Source organism: Hippocampus zosterae, chromosome 3, assembly GCF_025434085.1.
Source record: "Hippocampus zosterae strain Florida chromosome 3, ASM2543408v3, whole genome shotgun sequence".
In the NCBI taxonomy this organism is placed as follows: domain Eukaryota; kingdom Metazoa; phylum Chordata; class Actinopteri; order Syngnathiformes; family Syngnathidae; genus Hippocampus; species Hippocampus zosterae.
This window is the reverse complement of record NC_067453.1, coordinates 28,475,971-28,497,089: the sequence shown is the minus strand read 5'-3', so window position 1 is coordinate 28,497,089 and position 21,119 is coordinate 28,475,971. Positions and strand designations below refer to the sequence as shown.

The 21,119-nt window shown below is 42.8% G+C and overlaps 1 protein-coding gene across 7 annotated transcripts; it reads right to left on the bottom strand.

Moving 5' to 3' along the window:
• Positions 1–1,726: 1,726 nt before the first annotated feature.
• On the bottom strand, positions 1,727–20,411 carry wt1a (WT1 transcription factor a). 7 transcript variants are annotated; one of them, XM_052062127.1, is made up of 9 exons: positions 19,526–20,411; positions 16,993–17,118; positions 15,901–16,003; positions 12,888–12,971; positions 7,905–8,004; positions 4,803–4,947; positions 3,888–3,977; positions 2,210–2,293; positions 1,727–2,014 (listed from the first exon to the last, which is right to left on the bottom strand). In XM_052062127.1, the coding sequence occupies exons 1-9, from the start codon at positions 19,998–20,000 to the stop codon at positions 1,893–1,895; spliced, it is 1,329 nt and encodes a 442-aa protein (XP_051918087.1). In that variant the 5' UTR covers positions 20,001–20,411; the 3' UTR covers positions 1,727–1,892. The 7 variants fall into 7 exon arrangements, with proteins under 7 accessions (XP_051918087.1, XP_051918086.1, XP_051918089.1 ...); XM_052062126.1 differs by having other exon boundaries at positions 2,201–2,293; positions 19,526–20,410; XM_052062129.1 differs by lacking the exon at positions 12,888–12,971 and having other exon boundaries at positions 19,526–20,409.
• Positions 20,412–21,119: the final 708 nt, after the last annotated feature.

Sequence of the window (21,119 nt, the reverse complement as noted above, 5' to 3'; positions counted from 1 at the left end):
GGGGGGGGAATCAGGAGAGCCACAAAGAGAATAATACACTCACTGGACATTTTATTAGGTACACCTAAACAGTTCATTGACATCCATTGAGAGCTGCATCAAATCAAAAATGAAAAATATACAGACAATACTGTTTTGATCGACGCCGTTAGTTTTTTAATGATTATTATTACGAAGCTTGCAATGGTGGATGTGCAACTGCGTCAGACTTCCATTTTTTTTTCATGATACATTAAAAGGGGCGGGGAAATATAACAAACAGCTCCAGTATGATCTATTGTACTTCTAAAGCACTGCAAATGTTAAATATAATGCTTGTCTGACTGTCTCCGTCAAAATGCGTGATGCTTGGAAAGATGGAATATTTGACACAGCGAGTCCACCTAATGAGGTGTAATGTCCGGTTAGCGTGAATTCGATCTCAGAAGGAAACTCAAGGTTTAAGGTTTGTTGTCCCAGAGGCCGTGTATGAAAAGTGTGACAGAGGAGCAGTTCAGCTTCGGTTTGCGTTTTGGCACATTAGTTTATGTGCGCAAAGACGAGTTGACGATTGCATGATCCGTAAATACAGAATGACTTAAACCTGAATAAATAAAGGACACCGGAGACAAAAGTGCCCTGGTGTTTACAAGCCAATAGAAAACATTTACACAGAGAGATCATCCTTAGGAGTATAATATTTCACCGGTATTGATTTTTTTTTTTTACAGCTTAATTGTTATTACATGTCAAGGAAGAAACAAAAATAGTTCCAGGATACATTCAAAGGCAGGACCCCCCCCCCCTCCTCCCCCTCTCCGCCCCCGCTAAGAGTCACATGTTTCCCCTCATGGAAAGCTCAGTTCCCATAGCAAAGCAGAATTATTTACATCTTGACCAAGTCCTGGTCACAGAGCCAGTGTGACCCAACAGACATTTGAGAACATGCAGTGTGTAAAACACAAGGCCAAGAGCATGAATATTTACACCCCGTACACACAAAAGATTCATGCAATGTATTGTTGCCCCAAGACAGTTGAATTAAAAAAAATATATATTTACATCACAAAAATGACGACACACCTCACCATCATTTTTGTTTACATTGTGCGACCCAGGAAAAACACTAAAAAAAGGTCGCCTGCAAATAATCCGTGACATTTCAGCTGTGAACCTTTCATACACATCTTCAATGACCCTTTTTTTTTTTTTACAGCATTGAAAAGAGAGAGGAGATATCTCTCTCCCCCTTCAAACCCGTTCCAGTGAATCTAAATAAATAAGTAGTTGAAGAGGAGCGATTTACAACAGCGCCCATGACACGAAAACTGAGGGGCATAGATTTCTTGGATCTGATCTTGACCTTTGACATCACTTGCGAGGTTGATGGAATAGCGGTGGTGTGACTAAATACTTTTGGGGAGACTCCAAGTTACCACAGAATATTTGGGATGTGACCATTTTGTCATGCTAAAATATACATCACATTGGATGATTTAGCCCATGGTGTCAAACTCAAGGCCCGGGGGCCAGATCTGGCCCGCCACACCATTCTATGTGGCCCGCGAAAGCAAATAAAACGTGTCAACTTCCATCATTGATGCTTGCTAAAATATTGCATAGTTTCAAATTCTCATACGGAATAAATAACATTTTGTAAGCATTTTCTTGTGACCTAGGTCCTCGCAAGGTTTTTCGGCGAAACTTGATTAATTGCTCAGAGTGAGTCATGGTCGGATCGGAATCATCGCTATCAAGCACCAGGATCACTTGAACTCCAAAAAAGAACGGGTACGTGTATTTCGTGAAATGAAACCTCCCCGTGGAACGCGTTGATTTGGAAGAATAAAAGCATCAACAATCAACAAGATGCGTGCAAAGCTCCCGTTTTGCGCCGGTGAGTGAACACAGACTCAGATGGCCAATTGGAGCTTGGAGAGGTTCCTCTGATGCATGTTGTGGTGCCGCACCAACTCATCACTGCGGGCGAACTTCTTCTGACAGTTTGGCCAACGGCAGTTGAACGGCTTCTCACCTGAAGTGGGAGTGGAAGACGTTCAAATAAAGGGTAGGGTTAGAAAAATCCGAGAACTTTTGCTATGTGGCCATGATTTTCGGCATGCACTATTAAATCCGTTATGCTCAAATAATATCGTATTACATACTGATACATGTAATGAAGAGAGTGGAAGTATAAAAGAAAAAATAAAAGTTTACGCACTTGTTTTACCTGTATGAGTCCGGGTGTGTGTCTTAAGGTGGTCAGACCGAGAGAACTTTCTCTGACACGTCTCGCATTGGAAGGGTTTAACACCTAAACACATGTACAATTTGCATGCGCGCAGTTGGGAGGTTCGCACAAGGAAAAGCAATAGTCATCACACACACAAACACAAACTTCACAGGCACATTCAGGGCAGCCCTCTGATGCTTTTTATACGTTATTCTTATGGGGACCTGCTTTTTTGTCCCCATACGGAAAATGGTCCCCAAGACGTGACTGTGTTTCCAATTTTATGTCCCCTCAAAACATGGAAACGAGTGCACACACACACACACACACACACACATACTCACATGCACATCATCGAACAAATAAAAACAAAAGGAAAAACATTCTTAAAAATTTGGTTTTTAAATGTTGTTTCAAAATATTTCATCCACACGTTGCCAATTCTGAGACTGTTCGAGTCTCTCTTGCATCCTGCTGTTGACTCTCAAAAGCACAACGGCCATTTTCCCTCTGACGACGATCTGTTTGAAGCCGATGACGTGGTGAACCGTTGGTGACGAGTTGTTCGGTGTAGTCTTGGTCTCACAATGTCAAAATGTTGGACGACATGAAGAAGTGCACTGACTGGTTGAATAACTATTCTTATTGAACATTGCTCCTCTATTATTGTTATTCATCTGTGCTTTATGAATGTAAGTTTCCTTACTCAGTGCTTGACTCTTTTTTTTCCCCTCATCTTTTCTTCAAACATTTTATCTGGACTTTAATTACGGCAGAAGAGGATGTAGATAAGAAGGCGAGTAAGAAATAGACTGATGACATCAGAGCCACTACAGTGGAACATATGTCATCAACCGTTGGGTGAACCAGACCACAGGTGTCTTACTCAAGGCATCCGGAGGCCAGATTCGAGCCCAAACGGCATTTTAAGTGGCCCGCGAAGGCAAATCATGTGAGTCGCTTTCTATTTCTTGCAAATTATCTTCACTTTAAACAACATCATAGAAGATATTGCATGTACTTTTTTTGCTGCCAATCCCCCCTGTAAAATACATTGAGAAATAGTTCACCAAATAATGACTTACTGCCTTCTGATTTCAAAACTAGTTATGCGTGAATTTGTTGTGTGCATGTGATAATATAATGCAAATTGTTGACGGAGATTTCTCTCTCTCTCGCTTTCTCAATGTGAAATTACTGAGAGTTTTTGGTGTGCTGTGAGTTTTAACACGGAATTAAAAAAAAAAGGACTGTTTGGTGTTTGTTTTGATGCGAACAGTAAAGACAGTACAGTAAACCCCTTGAACAAAAATCAGTGCAATTTGGCATCCCTTGTGTATTTACTTCAACTTGACATGTAGCTGACTTTGTGTATCAAGAACACAAAAAGCCAGATGTGATTTCATTCTTCCCATCAGTGGCGCATTGTGGCTTACGAATACGATGGCGTGTGTTCATTTTTTATTATTTTTTTAGAATATACTGTAGTTATATTACTGGATTTAAAAAAAACAGCTCTGGGGACAGATTTGGCTTCTGGGTGGGACTTTGGACATGCCAAGAGACCACTTGGAGAAAACAATGCTTTTTATACATCATGGCAGTCATGCAAACAAGGCAGGTTGGAGCAAAGAGAAGGAAAAAGTCAACTATTGAAGTCAGGTGATCATCAAACCTGTGTGCCTTCTCTGGTGTCTTTTGAGCTGGTCAGAGCGAGAGAAGCCCCGACCACATTCTGCAACGTCACAGTGGTAAGGTTTCTCCCCTGGACACACACAAAGAGAGGGTGTTGAATGAGGGCATCACATAACACACAGTTAGTTCCCCTGTACCTGTCTCTCTGTTTATCTAGAATTAACCAGTACACAGACTTGTAAAATAGGTATGCAGCTTTTGCTATTTATTCCGTGTGAATTAACAACACATGTCACCAACAGGATATGAACATCACCCCAAATTGAGCATCCGATGATCGGGGTGAAGTCTGACATTCATGCTGGCGTAATTTACTTAATTTCAACCCTTAAAATTAAGTAAGCCAATTTTTTTTTGTACTTATAACCTAATTAAAAACTGCTATTTAAAACATTGCAAGTAAACTTTGGCATTATGGTGACTTTTTAAAAAATATATTTATATTTTTTTAATGACTTTATGAATATTTCCTTTTGACATTTGAATATAAATATAAAGAAATCAGAGGTTGTCCAGCATCCTAGTCAGAAGGAGATAAGAGAGCAAGTTTTGCCTTACAAAAGTGATAATTAACGGAGAAGCTATTATTTCAAGGCAATTCTGATTCGGGAATGTAAAACAAACCCATAAAATAACGTAAAACCACATAGTATTTACATTGTTTTCAGGTTCATCATCCTTAGCATGAGTATCTTTTTACTATGATGGAAAAAAAAACAAAAGCAATGAACGTTAAACACATGAAATGGCTTGAAAAAAAACATCATGCCTGCATTTCAATATTTAGCTCTAATAAAAAGTTTGTGTGGGCCGCTTGCCAAATCGAACTGAAAAAAAAAGGCATTTAAAAAAAAGTTCCTACATACGATAACTTTCAATATACTCTTGAATTTACCTGTGTGTTTGCGACCGTGCATCTGCAGATGAGACAGCTTAAAGTAACGCTTGTTGCACCCTGGGTGTGGACACATGAATGGACGCTTCTCGCTGTTCTCCGATCGAACTATTGCTGGAGCAATGCTGGGCACCCGCCTTACATCCTGCGCACGCACACACACACACACACACACACACACACACACACACACACACACACATAAAACAAATTAAATGCCTCATACCTGTAAAATGAAGCACATTGACAATATGATTGATCTAATTGAATCCATTCAGATCACCAGACTAATCATGTACCGGTAATTTAATCAGCCCTGCTCTCTTGGGATTATTAAAATAAAATGGTCATATCATTTCCTTCTTTTCATTAGATAATAATTAGCTGTAAGGTGACCGCGATTTGACTGCAGCCCATCGGGAGCTGTTAGTCACGCCTTTTAGACAGACGCCTTTCCCAGCGCGCCTCATTAAAACCCCGCTGCTCACTGCTAATGCCCTGTGGAGGAGAGCCACGGGAAATGACTTCAAAAACACAATAATGATTGAACAAAAACCTGATTTTTTTGCTGATTTGAAGAATAAAGCAAGACCTAGCTTTTGTACTGTTCTGCATGTTGTTTCGAGGAGTGGCATTTTCTCTTTCCGTTGTGAAACCTGCGAATGTTACATTTGTAACATATCCTTTCTCGTTTCCTTTTCCTAGCCTCCTCGCTGCCCATCTTTAAAGCCCTCCTCAAAACTCACTTGTATTCTTTGGCGTTCGACTCAGCATGACTTAGATTTGTTCTTGATTTTACCGTTTGGTGCTTTCTACCGCCTTTATTACCGATTTGTCTTACTGTTTATTGTGCATGCTAAATCGCTCCATATACAGCACTTTGTATGCAGCGATGGCTGTTTGAAAGTGCTCAAGAAATACTGTTGACTTGACTTGACTTGACTTTTCGGCCTCTGTGATCCAGTCGCAAGAACATTAGTTAAAGTGACAAAATCATGTAGTTTTTTATAAATTTTGACATAATCATCATAAAACCCATATTTTTTAAAAAATCCTGAGCCACTATGGGAACAAGGCCAGCTTTGCATGCACTACCTCAGTGAATTTTATTGTATTTTATTTTCACTGAATTACAAACAGAAAGAAAAAAAATAGGCAGCGAGTTCAGCTTAGCGCATTATCGTGGAAGGCCATGCCAGTTCCAGTTTCTAAACTGTGGTGGTAAAGTTCTTCTAATTTCGATGATGGCCGATAACCAATCAATACTGTAACATGGCCGTAACACGATGGAACAAAGTTCCTGCCAAAATCTGGAGATGAAATGTGGACCTGAGTACAAGAACATCCAGAGGTTTGGACAGTCCAATACTCTGAACAGCAGAACCTCAGCCATCTTTTTGGTAGAAGGACATTTTAGTTATTTAGGAAATCAAACAACTTTAGAGAACCTTGTGCAATAGAAAGTCCCGTCTCAGTGCTCCAACCAGTTTGGTTGTCAGAAAACCAACTTTGTGAAAAATCAAAACATACGTACACAAAGCAAAAATGCTGGGCTGATCAAGTTACAAGGAACACCGTTTACCATAGCCTGAATTACCTACCGCTGGCACTTGGGAGCCGAAAATACACAATTATGCATCACGGCCGGTGTGTATGTGACCCTGAAGCCAAAGATAAAACCCCACTGACAAAGATCCTGACTTTTTGTTGTTGTCACTAGACAGACACAGTTCTATTCTGTGAGTGTGATGGATATTTCCTAAAAGTCATCGACCATTCAAGTGGTGACTATGCAGGGAACAGTTAGCACCAGCGTCAATCAGGACAGAAACCTGATCTTGGCATGGCTCAGAGTCTGTCTTGCAACAGAAAACACTCCTACTCTGCTCAGGAGCCTTCAGTTTTATCAAATGCCCATGCGCCCCGAAGTCAAAACAGCATCCCTCCTTCACTCAGCCTTTTCAGTCCTTGGGGGAGTGCAGCCCACCTGCATGAACTCGTTATAATGTTGGTATAAGGGAAATCTGATGATAGTTGAAGGAATTCAGTTGAATTCAGTCTTTGGATGAGCCTCTAAAGATTGGAAAAGAGTATTACTGATATACCCGTTGATTAAAAAAAAAAAAATCTAATTGGAAAGGGTAATGATCTGCCAGAGGGGACAGTAGAGCGAGCTGTGCCATTTGTATCGGGGATGGGGGTGGGGCACCATGTTCCCGCAATACTTCTTTGGCTGTCCTGCGCAAACTGTAAATTGCATGATAAGGACTGTGTCCTATTTGGCCACGGTTAATTCACAAATTCCACCATTTAGGTTGCTGTTGCGACTTTCAGAAACTCCAGAAAGGAAGTCCCCAAGTTAGGTCAAGGAACAAAAAATGAGAATCAAGAAAGAATGGGGTGAAAAGGTGACAGAATTCAATGCTATTTTTCGTTTGTGAGTCCAAAAGATCAAGAAGCCTGTTAGCGACTTACGGTTAACCTCGCTTCTAGAGGACTCTTCGGGTGATGATCATTCATAGACTTAACATTCATATTCACCTTCATTGAGGAACAAAGTTTTCCTTGATCCTCGAACTGAATACATAGATGACCAATCTAACCCCGTTGCTAGCGTTGTGCTCATTGCACATTGAGCACCATACAAAACTGACCCGGATCAGTTGGATCGTTCATATTGAGACCGTATGTCACCAATCGTTATACAACACAGTCTCCCAACATTCTGACACAGTCCACTACTCTACTGCACAAAGGCAACAATGACAGTCAAGAGTCTAAACTGTTCAGAATTCTTGAGAGGGAAGTGACAAATATTGCTCATCACAAAGTATAAAATCAGAAACATCATAAGGCATAGTTAGGCACACTTCATCACAAGCATCGCGAGGTCAACACTTAAAGTGGGAGCACACAATCAGTGCAAGTGGAATGACATTCGTGTTGCACGTCGGCTGCCCCGTTTTAAATGTGATATACGCACGAGATATTGTATATTCTCTTGCGAGCGCGTACGCTCGACTCCACGTTGACGGTTACAGTTTTCATGTTCTTATAGAGTATGTTCTTACTGAGCATAAAAAAAGTCAAAGACAAGCATACCTGTATTCCCCTGAAGACGCCATGCGTGTGTATGCGATACTGTGTGCTGCAGCTGTACACCATGGGGGCGCTGGGGTCACTGTCGTAGCCTCCTGTGTGACTGACAATACACAAATAGGCAAGCCTTGAATTAGGATGCATAATTTTGGCGTTTGACTCAGCATGACTTAGATTTGTTCTTGATTTTACTGCTTGGTGCTTTCTACCGCCTTTATTACCGATTCGTCTTACTGTTTATTGTGTATGTTAAATCGCTGCATGTACAGCACTTTGTATGCAGCGATGGCTGTTTGAAAGTGCTCGAGAAATACTCTTGACTTGATAACTTTTGGAAGAAAATGATTTGGACCAATGGAGGTAAAATGTCAATTATAGACACAGCACACAAAACGTGAGTGCACAACTATAAGGTCTGTGATGTCTGCTTCTGTGGAACCTCCAAGAGGACAAGGAAGAAAAAAAACAAGGTTGAAAAAGAACTGTTTGATTCATGATACCCTCCTTGGACCCCGAATTCTTGCATGACTGTACTGTCCACGTACATTCAGCGAATGAGTTAAAATTGTGAACTGTCACTTCACCGTGCTTCCCTAAATTAGAACCTCAATTAAATTGTCATATTATTTGACAAAGAAAACAGAGAATTTTTTTACTTGATGAAACGTCCTTATATGTGGACGCCAGGCCCTTATAGTCCAAAATTTAACCTTATAGTCTTCAAAGCCAAAGACGTCATGTCCACACACCTGGACACACAGGCCCTGTACTTCCAGGTCCAACCATTTGTATGATTTTCGCGTACACTAATCAGGGAATGAAGGATAGAGTACAGAGACAGACAACAACCCCCCACTCACATTCAGAATCTTCAGTGAATCTAATCTTTGTTCTTGATTTTACTCCTTGGTGCTTTCTACCGCCTTTATTACCGATTCGTCTTACTGTTTATTGTGTATGTTAAATCGCTGCATGTACAGCACTTTGTATGCAGCGATGGCTGTTTGAAAGTGCTCGAGAAATACTCTTGACTTGACTTTGTACAGTGGGACGAAGACCGTGTGTGAAGAGACCCACACGCGCACAGGAATTACATATACCACACAGAAACGACTCATTATGTAGATACCGTCTATCAAACCCATCATCCTTCAGCCATCACCTTACCACGGTGGATGAATTTGTGTGTCTCAGTGAGCTGAGGAGCTCAGTTGTCGTGGACTTTATGTCCCTGTTAAGGTCACCCCGGGGCAAGCAAGTTTTAGGTGAGGGACCAGACAAAGCACCGCTCAGAGACACAGAATGAACGAATGAAGCAGAACATATTTTCGTTCTATTTCCCCCCACGACCCGACCCCCGGACAAGCGGGGAGAGGATGGGAGGATGGATGGATGGAGTACAAAAAAGTATTCCTGTAATAATTAATGTAAGACTTGTAATGAGTACTTCACACGTTTGAGGTCTTAGGAATGCAGAGATTTTCTGTTCTTTTCTGTGTTTTATTCTATTGGCCACCCAGCAGTTGAATGGCTTATCATCACAGCACATCGCACGTGGAAGATCGGAACAACGCTTTCGTTGTGAGACACATCTGCAAGAGTAACCTTCAACATCTTCTGATAACATCCACTGCGAGAGCTCTCGCTTTTGAAAGGTGTGTATTTCCATCTACTTGCAAGCAAGCAGAATCTTGTATATGCATCTGCTGAATTGTCAATGTCACCATCGGAACTATTAGCTATCCACCGTGATTAAATCGTTTTTGAAAACGTCTTTACACCCGTGATTGTTGAAATACAACCACAGCACAGTTTTGCAGGTCCAATGATGTCAGAACAAGGCTTCCTTTTATCAGCCAAATTAAGGATGCCGGTAATTATAATATTAAAAACAACTCCAAGTATAATATGTATTGCAGTTCGACACTGCTGCAAACCGCTAGCACCATATTACAAATGCGATATCTCGCTCACAGTGGCATTCAAAAGTGATTCGCTTTGTTAAGTTGGAACTTTGGGTACATCTCTTGCATTCAAACTAATTGCATTGCGCCAGTGTCTACTGAGAACCACCTGAGATAACGCCATCCTAAATCAACAATTCTATTCTATTATATACATATCATAGAAATATAATACAGCAGCTCGAGCCTTATGTTTAATGCACTCACACATTCACAAACTTACATGCAGTCTGCATGCGTTTGTGTGACCTCAACTCAAGCTGCGCTCAACTCCCAAATGCTTCCTCTTCCTCCATAGCCCTTCCTCCAGTTTCTTTTTATCTCATTCTCTACCATCGACTCCCACCTCTTCCTCCCTCTCATCTCTTCCTCCTCAACCTTACTCCCTCATGCTTCTGCCGTATCCCCGATTGATAGAGCAGTAGAAATGAAAAGCTCGATACAAGACATTTTCATAAAACTTTTCATCATGACAATACACTGGAAAGTAGACCGCTGGGGAGGGGTGGGGGGGGGACACAATGACTTCTTTCTTCTACTCTTTCATGCATGCACACAACTTGATAAGGGACATACACTTGTCCACATGCACCCCTGCCCTCCCACACACACACACACACGCATGCGTTCGTTTGCTATGATGGATGCCTTCTGAGTCGAAGGCATTTGCAGGTCATGATGACACTACAGTAGCACAGTGTGGGTGGACCTTTTGAACTGCATTTGTTATCCTTTTTTTTTTTTTTTTAACTAATTTTGTTTCTACTTGCATATTTGGGCTTCAATGTGACCATGAAAAGGGGTGATGGATGGATGCAGCAGCATTTCAAAAACTGGACATCAGGATTCTGATGTAGGACATTCCAAGTACTGTAATTAGTTTGTCAGAGTTTACTTGATGAAGCAGGAAGGCAAAGACACAAGTAAACCAGATTACAAAACTGGAAGCGCAAGGAGCAACAAATAGGCCAAAGCCTGTTCGCATTGGAGAAAGTGACTGGACAGCTGTGAGCTGGAGATCAATTTGCATTTATATTAGTTGTATTTTAGCGCTGAAATAAAACACATTTTAAAACGCAGAAGGAGAGCAGTGGAAAAATGATGACTCATGGAGATGGCAAACTACTTTCATGCGTGATCTCAACTATCCCGTTCATCTCGTATGATACAAATGGACTTTGTATGGCGACTTGGCTTTTATCACTCCGTTCCAAGTATAGCGGAACGTCCCAAGGTAAAATGACCCCAAAATGGTTGACAGTTGGGTTGACAGTATTTTTCTCAGCGTTTGTCTTCTGATCACATTTTTAGGAAGGCGCCTCCCTTCCTTTGTGGCTCCATCCACCTCAGCATTATTAGTATATTAACCGGTCCGTTGCTTTGCGACGGCTTTTTGGTTCTGCCTTCTCATATTCTCGTCTTTCATGCTTGCGCGCATCCACGGTTGCAAGAAAATCTATTAAACCGCACATGGTGATTGTGCTTCCTATGGTTTCCGCATCACGACTGAAGCCAACCATGACGTTCATAGCTACCGTCTTAAGTTGATTTTTCAAATGTTACAGCCCTCACACACATAACAGATTATGGGGATGGAATTTGCTGGTGTGGTCTTACTACACTTATAGTGTGTCATGTAGTCAAGATGACCCATCACCCATTGATTGGCTTTTTTTTTTTTTTTTGCTTTCTTGATGTGGACATACTGTATTTGAAGATGCACATTTCATCATCAGTACAAAACCATTTTCAGTCAATTTTTCTGATCCGCTTTATCCTCAAAACGGTTTGCGGGGGGTATTCGAGCCTGTTCCAGCTGTCTCCAGGCACCCGAACTGGTTTCCAGCTAATCGCAGGGAAACGCATAGACAAACAACTATCCGCGCTCACACTCATATCTAGGGATAATTTAGAGTGTTCCATTAACCTGCCATGCATGTTTTGGGAATGAGGGAGGAAACCTGAGTGTCCGCAGGAACGGGGAGAACATGAAAACTCCACACAGGGAGGCCGGAGATAGAATCGATCCCTGCACCTCTGGACTGTCAGGTCCACACGCTAACCAGTCATCCACCGGGCCGCCCAGTACAATATCTTATTTAATAAATGATCCATCCATCCATCCATCCATCCATCCATTTTCCAATCCGCTTTATCCTCACAAGGGCCATAGAGGGTGCCGGAGCCTATCACAGCCATCTTCAGGCAGTAGGCGGGGGGCACCCTGAATCATTTGCCAGCAAATCGCAGGACACACAGAGACAAACAACCATCCTTGCTCACACTCACACCCAGGGACAGTTTACAGTGTTCAATGAGTCTGCCAGCCATGTTTTTGGAATGTGGGAGGAAACTGGAGTACCCGGAAAAAACCCCACTCAGGCACGGGGAGAACCTGCAAACTCCACATATGGAAGCCAGAGAATCGAACCCGGTACCTCTGCACTGTGAGGTTGACGCACTAATCACTGGACCCACCGGGCCGCCCATGAAATGTTTTGACATGCCATGCATGTTTTTTGGAATGTGGGAGGAAACCGGAGCACCCGGAGAAAACCCACGCCGGCCCGGGGAGGAGAACATGCAAACTCCACACAGGGAGGCCGGAGGTGGAATTGACACAATAAATATTGCGTATAATAAAACACAATAAATGATCTGTCCATCCATTTCGCATATTCCTTATCCTCACTATATTAGGAGTGACTTGGAGTCGATCCCAGCTGACTCTGGTTGAGACGTGGGGTACAGCGTGCACTGCTTGTCAGCCAATCGCAAGCCGATATCAACTATGCAGGAGCCCTGATTCAAATCCTGATAGTCAGAACAGTGAGCCAGATGTGCCAAGCACTCATGCACCCTGCCACAGAACAAATATGCAAAAAACACATTGCCATGTACACTTCAGTAATTTCACGGCCTAAAATCAGGAACTACTGCCCCCCCCCTCGTTTCCTCACGATATTTTCCATTTTCCCTGCTGGCGTCTGCTTCGTAAAGAGAGCGATGGATGAGTTCCTACCTCTTCACGGTGGATGCCAGTGTATTGACAGGTTTCCAAGCCACACACTCCAACTGAGAGGTCATTTGATATAAATTTTCACCACTGTGGAGGACAGACAAGATGTAGAAAAAAAAAAATCATGAACTGGGCATAGGACTGTTAATTTCCAGGACTGGAGGACGGTGAGTGGCCTCTTGTGATAGCTTCAAGTTGTCCCCAAAGGAAGCACATTGGTGACAAATGACAACACACACACACACACATACACACATTCGCAAGCACACCGCGACGCAATTTGAAGTGAAAGCAGATAATAATACACTCCTCAAGGCAGCTGAACTCACCGGCAACATGAATGGAACAAAGCCAAGAGGCATTGAGTGACCTTCCATGCTCTCATTTATGCACACAAACCCATTTTGGATTTACAGCCTCCCATATACACCACCTGTAGCCTGTAAACAATCCGGAGCCGACGCGATATCCTGCTCAACGCGCAGCTACTTTTGACTGAGCCCACACAGGCAGCACAGATGGAGTTGACATTGATGCTGGACACAAGATTCAACATTGCGACTGGAAAGTAATAAAACAGCATGTCCTTTTGATAGCACAAAGCTTTGGGGGGGGCGTAAACCGAAATCTTGTTTGCATTTAATCTGATATCTTCGTTCTTGCCGTTAAATGGTAGGATCCAAAAGCATGCGCATGTCGTTCGTACTCGTGACCCAACCTTGACTGGGCTCATTTTACATTAAAAATCACACAGCACACCATCAACAAACAAATTTAGTGCAGAAAAGTCTGCACCTTGAAACAGTAATGATCTTCTTGCCTTGATTTACAAATTTCACAAATATACTCTGTTCGGTGTGAAACTAAGGTCTTTTTAGTTCAACAAAAATCTATTACGTTGTTATATGAATGGCGGCATGGGCAAAAAGACAACTGGCACATTCTGCCTTCTAGTGAAAGAGCATTTTACCGGTAATTGCTCTGCCTGTCACGATGCGTCACTGGCATAGATGTATAAACACAGCATTTGTGGTCAGTAGAATCTAAATGTTCAAACCGTCCAAAAGGAATAATTTCCCACAGCATATCTGATGTTCTAGGGCGGCCCGGTAGTCCAGTGGTTAGCGCGTCGGCTTCACAGTGCAGAGGTACCGGGTTCGATTCCAGCTCCGGCCTCCCTGTGTGGAGTTTGCATGTTCTCCCCGGGCCTGCGTGGGTTTTCTCCGGGTGCTCCGGTTTCCTCCCACATTCCAAAAACATGCGTGGCAGGCTGATTGGACGCTCTAAATTGTCCATCGGTGTGAGTGTGAGTGCGAATGGTTGTTCGTCTCTGTGTGCCCTGCGATTGGCTGGCAACCGATTCAGGGTGTACCCCGCCTACTGCCCGGAGACGGCTGGGATAGGCTCCGGCACCCCCCGCGACCCTAGTGAGGATCAAGCGGCTCGGAAGATGAATGAATGAATGAATATCTGATGTTCTGTCAGAGAAATGTAACACAACGCCCAAGCTGGAAATGACAGCATTATATAATAAGGGGATAACATCTGGACGCTGTACCACTGAGAGGTAAGAATTTGGTCAAATTAACCACAATTAGTCCTTTTATTTAGTCCTGGGTGTCCTTGCTGCTCATGAGAAAAAAAAATCCCTGATCAAAATGAAAATATTCCTCAAAGATGATTTTTAATTTTTTTTTTTTTTTAGGCACTTGATAGCTGAATGGAAACCATTGAAAAAGTGGAGTGGATAAAGTGCACCAGTGCACAAGGCCGTGGCTCAGAGTAGATGATATGAACAACACTCAGTATTTACAGGCTCATGTTAAATTACACTAATACAGCATCAGCATGTTTTATTTCACATGGACTGCGTGGGCCAAGTTGACAAGATGCCGATAAAATACAGTCCAACGAGTACCAGGCTGTGAGGTTAGACAGCCACTTCAACTAATATGTGTGTGTGTGTGTGTGTGTGCGTGTGTGTGTGTGTCAGTGAAAGAGAAACGGGGGTGAACGTGAACTTAGAGGTCTGCTGGTCGTCTTTGTCATAAACATAAGCCATATCTTCTCAGCAAACACACACACACACACACACACACACACACACACACATCAAACTGTGGTAGTCACAGAGACTCTGCTGCTGTGAGACTGAACGAAAACACTGTCATGGTATGTGAAAGATGTTTCAATGAAAACATGTAAAACATATATACATATATATATATATATATATATATATATATATATATAGGCGGCCCGGTAGTCCAGTGGTTAGCACGTTGGCTGCACAGTGCAGAGGTACCGGGTTCGATTCCAGCTCCGGCCTCCCTGTGTGGAGTTTGCATGTTCTCCCCGGGCCTGCGTGGGTTTTCTCCGGGTGCTCGGGTTTCCTCCCACATTCCAAAAATATGCATGGCAGGCTGATTGAACACTCTAAATTGTCCCTAGGTGTGAGTGTGAGTGCGAATGGTTGTTCGTCTCTGTGTGCCCTGCGATTGGCTGGCAACCAATTCAGGGTGTCCCCCGCCTACTGCCCGGAGACGGCTGGGATAGGCTCCAGCACCCCCCGCGACCCTAGTGAGGATCAAGCGGCTCGGAAGATGAATGAATATATATATATATATATATATAAAACTGTATAGCGAACTCCAAATTTCAGAACCTCTGTATGAATCTTGAAACGTTGCATGTAATCCTCACATCAGAAAGACTCATCCTTCACATGTCTGGGCATGCTTGCAAAGGAAATTGAACAACACTGAGAGGAAAGCCGCAATGGCAACGAGACCTGTGCTGAAGGTGAACATCCTGTTCAAAGCGCATCCTGCTATCGTTCGCTGAATTACAGCCTCCTTGCGTGAAACAATAGTTGCAAAACATTCCCACCTTTAATTTGCTCTTGCCTCATAAAAATAGATGTTGCGCCTTGGCGCAGCCTCATGACGTTGTATGTGATCGCGGTGTACATAGCGTATCCAAGGAGGCTGTATGCGTGCGTTTCTGAGTGCATTACCTGTTGTAAGGGTTCCTCAGCAGCAGAGCCTGACTGCCTGTACAGCTGTCTGAAGGCGTGTGGCATCCATACATAGAAGGTGGCACAGGATACTGCTGCTCTGCTACACATGGACACACACATACGTAAAGAGACGCACGCAGAAATGTGCGTACATACTGCATACCGCATCAAGTTTGGTTTTGTCATTATCCATTGAACTTTGTGTCAGTGTTAAATTCTGTATCGTTTAACCGTGTACGTTCAATGAGACCGTAGCATGCAAAAATGGCTCAAAACTTCACTTTGAACTTTTCGCGCATGACATCATGCTAAATCCTAGCCCACGGTGCTAGCTTGACTTTCGAGTTTCTTTTAAGCCATGACCAAGTAACTCAATTTACCCGTATTTCGTGGTTCGATAATGCGGAGCGCAACGGTGACCGTGCAGCTGGTCATTTTCGGCCCCGTCGCGGTTATTTTTGTATGCAAGTATTGATGATAGTATCATGAACGCGTGTTCAGAATTGAAAGGTTTCAGAATTGGAACACTTGGATTCGTTTCATGTCTGTTGGAGAATTTGATTCAAACTGCGGCAAATGTTTGGTTGAAAAGTTGTGCCAACGGACTGCATACAAGCCTGGATCTCACGGGGTCTATGGAACGCAATGTTAGGTTTCAAGTTTCATTATTTCACACCTTTTTTAAGGACTTCTCTATCCAACCCCCCCCCCCCCACCCGTTTTTTTTCTTCCAATTTTGATCCGTTTTTTTCAATGACACAACACACACACACACACACACACACACACACACACACGGCACTATTTTCACTTATCACCAATAACATATGGTGAGTATTTTTAATGGGATGGTTGGGTGGGTGAAAGAGTGGAAGAGAGGAGAAGCCGAGGGAGTTTGTGAGTCAGGATGTGGCTGATTTATTCGTCCGACAGGCCGGGTCACCGCGGAGACGTCAGAAGACGTCCCCACGGTGAGGTCAGCGGTCTTACACTCGCTAGACATAAATACATATTCATCTAAATCTGCTTTCCTCTCCTGAGATCTGTGAACCATTGATTCTGGGCGACGTGACATCCGATCAAACATACCAAGGGCATTCTGATGACTTAAAGTGTCTTCGTGTTTGAAGGAGTGGTTGGAGAACTGCGAGCCGGGGTGAGACGGAGTGTGACCGTAATTGTGTCCAGCACCATCAAACGCAACTGTGCCGTAACCTGCAACACACACACACAAAAAAAACCCACCAAATTCAAATCGTCCGTTTGAGTTCCATGACCAAATAGATAATTTCCAGATCCGTTTGTCAATATGTCCTCTGAAAGAAATTCCCTTTTATTTCGTCACGTGGTTGCAAAGAATAAAATCATCCGCCGGACTTGAAAAATGATTCTATTGTGTACTTGAGATAAGAGAGCTGAGCAAATTCAACACACCGTTTTTGTTTTTTTTCAGTGTAGTAATGAATGAGCAATATTATTTTGGGTATTCAAACGCAATATTAAATCACCATTGAGCATGTTAAACCTCGTGTTTAAACAGCAATAAGTTGCATCTCAAAATGTTATGATTGCAATCCTCATTATTCAGTTCTCAGTATCTTTAAATTTTGCGTAATAAAATAAACACACACACACACACACACGGAACGAGTCTCTGACGCTCACATGTGATTCATGTCATGACTGACTAAATGGCAGAACTCATTCCCATAAATCACACACATGCACACACACAAACACACACACACACACACACTAAAAAACTAAAATAGTGGCTAAAATCCTTTCATTTTTGACTCACTTCTGTGTTCCCGCATCGATTTGTTTATTAAGTTTTTTTTTTTTTCCATGGGGAATGCCTGACCTGAATTTGAAAATCCTCGTGAGATGCTAACGAAATGCCTCGCACACATTTTTCAAGCCAGACCTCGGCACAACCGCGGGTGCCTGTTCACAAGCTTGCCGCTAGGAAGCTTTTGCGGTGATGCGCCGGTCCCTGAATGACCCCCGCGCCATTATCAGCTCGACTGTGTGACCTGAGTTGTGCTGTTGGTTTGTTTGCGTGCGCTCGTCCAGCCGTGGCAGGGACCAGATAAAAGAGTTCAGAGGTCAGCTCAATGCTTTGATTATGATGTTATTCCTAAATGATCTGCTTGATAGGCACGTTATTACGAATTAATCTACCGGGCACGAATAAACAGATCTATTGTCCTGCATGAGCGCAGCAGAATGGGATCGTTATTGTTGACTTTTTACTTGTCGTTTTTTTAAACACAATTTGTAGATCGAAAGTCATAATTTGGTCACCAAATGAAATCCGGTTGATTTAGTGTACAAAAAGGTGCTCATTTGAATCAATAAATACTTTGTTGTTATATTAAGACGCAAAAGTGTCTCAAATTCCCAAAACATGCTCGCTCGTTTTCATTCAGGGATTTAATTGATTGCACTTGATCATAATAATATATTTCATCATTGCAGTCGATTGAAAAATCTCAAGTTTGTTAATTGTTGCATTGAAGTTTATGCTTCAATCATAAGCGACATTATTTTTAGTGCGTGATACAATGCTCGACAAAATGCGGGTGTATTTTTAAAGCCTAAAAGGGAGGAAGAAATATGAGTAGGACGCCATAGGAAAATGTCCTGTCCACTCCCACAGAGTAAAAGATGTTTGGGGGTCAAAATGAAGTCCAAAACATCTTCAGTTGTGGTTGTTCAACGTTTTTTTTTTTTTTTTTTTAATTCTTAGTGCTGACCGCCAATAACTCATCAATTATCAACGAGATCATTTGCACAAAAAAAATGCTGCATGACATATTTTACCTAGTAACAAAATAATGCTCAGTGTTGTATGTATTAAGTAAATCGTTTCCATTGCGGTTGTCATTTCCATAACATGCTCTTCTCATATACTGTAGCTTAATAATAAAAATGCAAGTAACTCATTTCAGCAGTGTGCAGTTCTCCACCGATGTAATTTACTCTAAGTATGCTATTCAATCAATAACTCTGTGACAAATGGCAACTAACTATTTGTTGAGAACTTTTTACTGATTTTGTGCATGTAGGTGGCCACCGAATTCAGGGAGTGCACATCAGTTCCAGATGAAGAAAGAAACAGAAGCCTTGGCGTCACTTCTATCATGTCAATTGTGGTGCTCAACGTATACAAATCCAAGTCATCTTTAAGTACCGTTTGCTCCTTTTTTTTTGTAATTTTCTTTTTCTTTTAACTTGTGCTGCTTTATTTCGATTCATGCACGGCTTTTATCGTAAGACGTGAAGTCCGACCTGTAAAAAATAATAAGTGGAACTTCCTAAATGTGTTTGTTTTCTCGTTTTTCTTCTGAATGTTGCTTATCGCACAGTCTATAAAGTCAGTCACCCATTGGGAATTTTTTTTTTTAATTCTGAATTTTGATTATCACACAGTCTATTAAGTCAGTGACACATTAGGAGAATGAAGTCTGCAAGGGATAGCAGGCCCTGAAGGCAACATCTCGACATTGGTCGTAGGTCACACGGATGTGATGTTCAGAGAATGAGCTATACGTGTCGACAATTTGTATGGATAGGGTAACACACACACACACACACACACACACTATAGTGCCTCTACCTGTTTGGTTGCGGGCGGGTGGCTGTGCGTCCATGCAGTTGGTCAGGTATGGCGGGTTGCTAAACATCCTGCCCGGGGGTTGATGATGATGCGCGGCACCGACTGAAGGCGGCTGGGCGGCGGGTGCCGGCGCAGGAGGGGGCGCCCCGAAGGCCGCCCCGTACCGACAGGCCCCCGTGCCCGTGAACTGCCCCGAGAAGTGGACGGTGAAGGCGCTGAGCCCGCAGTGAGGATCCGAGTCCAGGTGGTGGGGGTCACCCGTGCTCCCCCAGCTGGGCTCCTGCTTGATGAAGGAGTGCGGCCCGAGGGATGTGTGAGGGGCTCCCAGAGATGAGTAAGGGGAGGTGGCGGTGTGGAAGTCCAGGACGGGAGCCCACTGAGGGGCCGTGCTGACTGGTAGGGCCGTGCAACTTGGGCTGGGCCCGGGTGGGACTGGAGCTAGCAGGGAGTTCAGGTCACGTACATCTGAACCCATGGTGGTCCAGGACCAAAAGCAACACACACACACACACACACACACACACACAAACACAAGATGGAAGTTGCCTCCTTATCAATTAAACCGCCTCACTGACCTCTTGCCCCCAAAGATCCACTTTGTTACTAAGACGTCTTGCCAAAGTCTGGGTCAGTTGATGCCCATCGGTTTTGGGGAAATACCACACACTCTGCAGAAACTCCTCAAGTTCATGATGATGCGGCGGTCAACTTGACTACGTTGAAAAGAAAAGCGGAAAGAGGACAAGCGGCTTTGGTCTTCGCTTTGGCGTGGAGGAGGGTTGGGTCCATTCAAGGAGCACAGAGGTTGTCTTCAGGAAAAGTGATCTCTGAATGGAGGAAGAGGAGTGGACCAGTGAGGAGGAGTAGCCCTCTTTACCCTCCATGCTCTCCATCTATGTGTAGGCGGAGTCAAGACGGGTCACCATATTTATACACCCGTGTATTTTCATTTTGAGTCATTATTTCATACGTACAATCACACACAGAAACAGGCAAAAAATGCAATAGAATGAGTTGGTTTTATTTACCTTCACATAATACATAAACTTTCCATTTTGAATCTGTGTTGTATATTTCATACGACAGTTTATAGGATGTTTATCTTAAATTATTTTTATGTTTTCTTTTTTTGCAAATTCTCCCGTTGTGGGACTCATAAATGTTACCTCATCTCATCTTATGATTACATTTCATTTATGTCAAATAAATTATGTTTGAATGTGCCCAATATGAGACCATGAAAAGCATGCACTTTCTACATTTGTTCTAAGTATGAGTTGAACATGAAATGATTTGGATTCAGCATGACGCATTCGGTTTCATTATTATTTGGATCACAGAAAGAGATGCCATCCGTCCGCTGCGTGTGAGTTTTGTGCAAAAATGATCATGGAAATAAACACATTAATAACTGCACTCGGTAAACAGCATGCTATTGTTATCCGTGTCAGTGTTTTTATTTAACTCTTTTGATACAGCTTTGAAAATCTGACACTGAAATAGAATTGCAGATGATCTCCGGTGTTTGCACATACGAAATAAAATTCTAAATGAAGAGGTGCGCAGTGCTTCAGTGGGTCATATCGGACAGGAA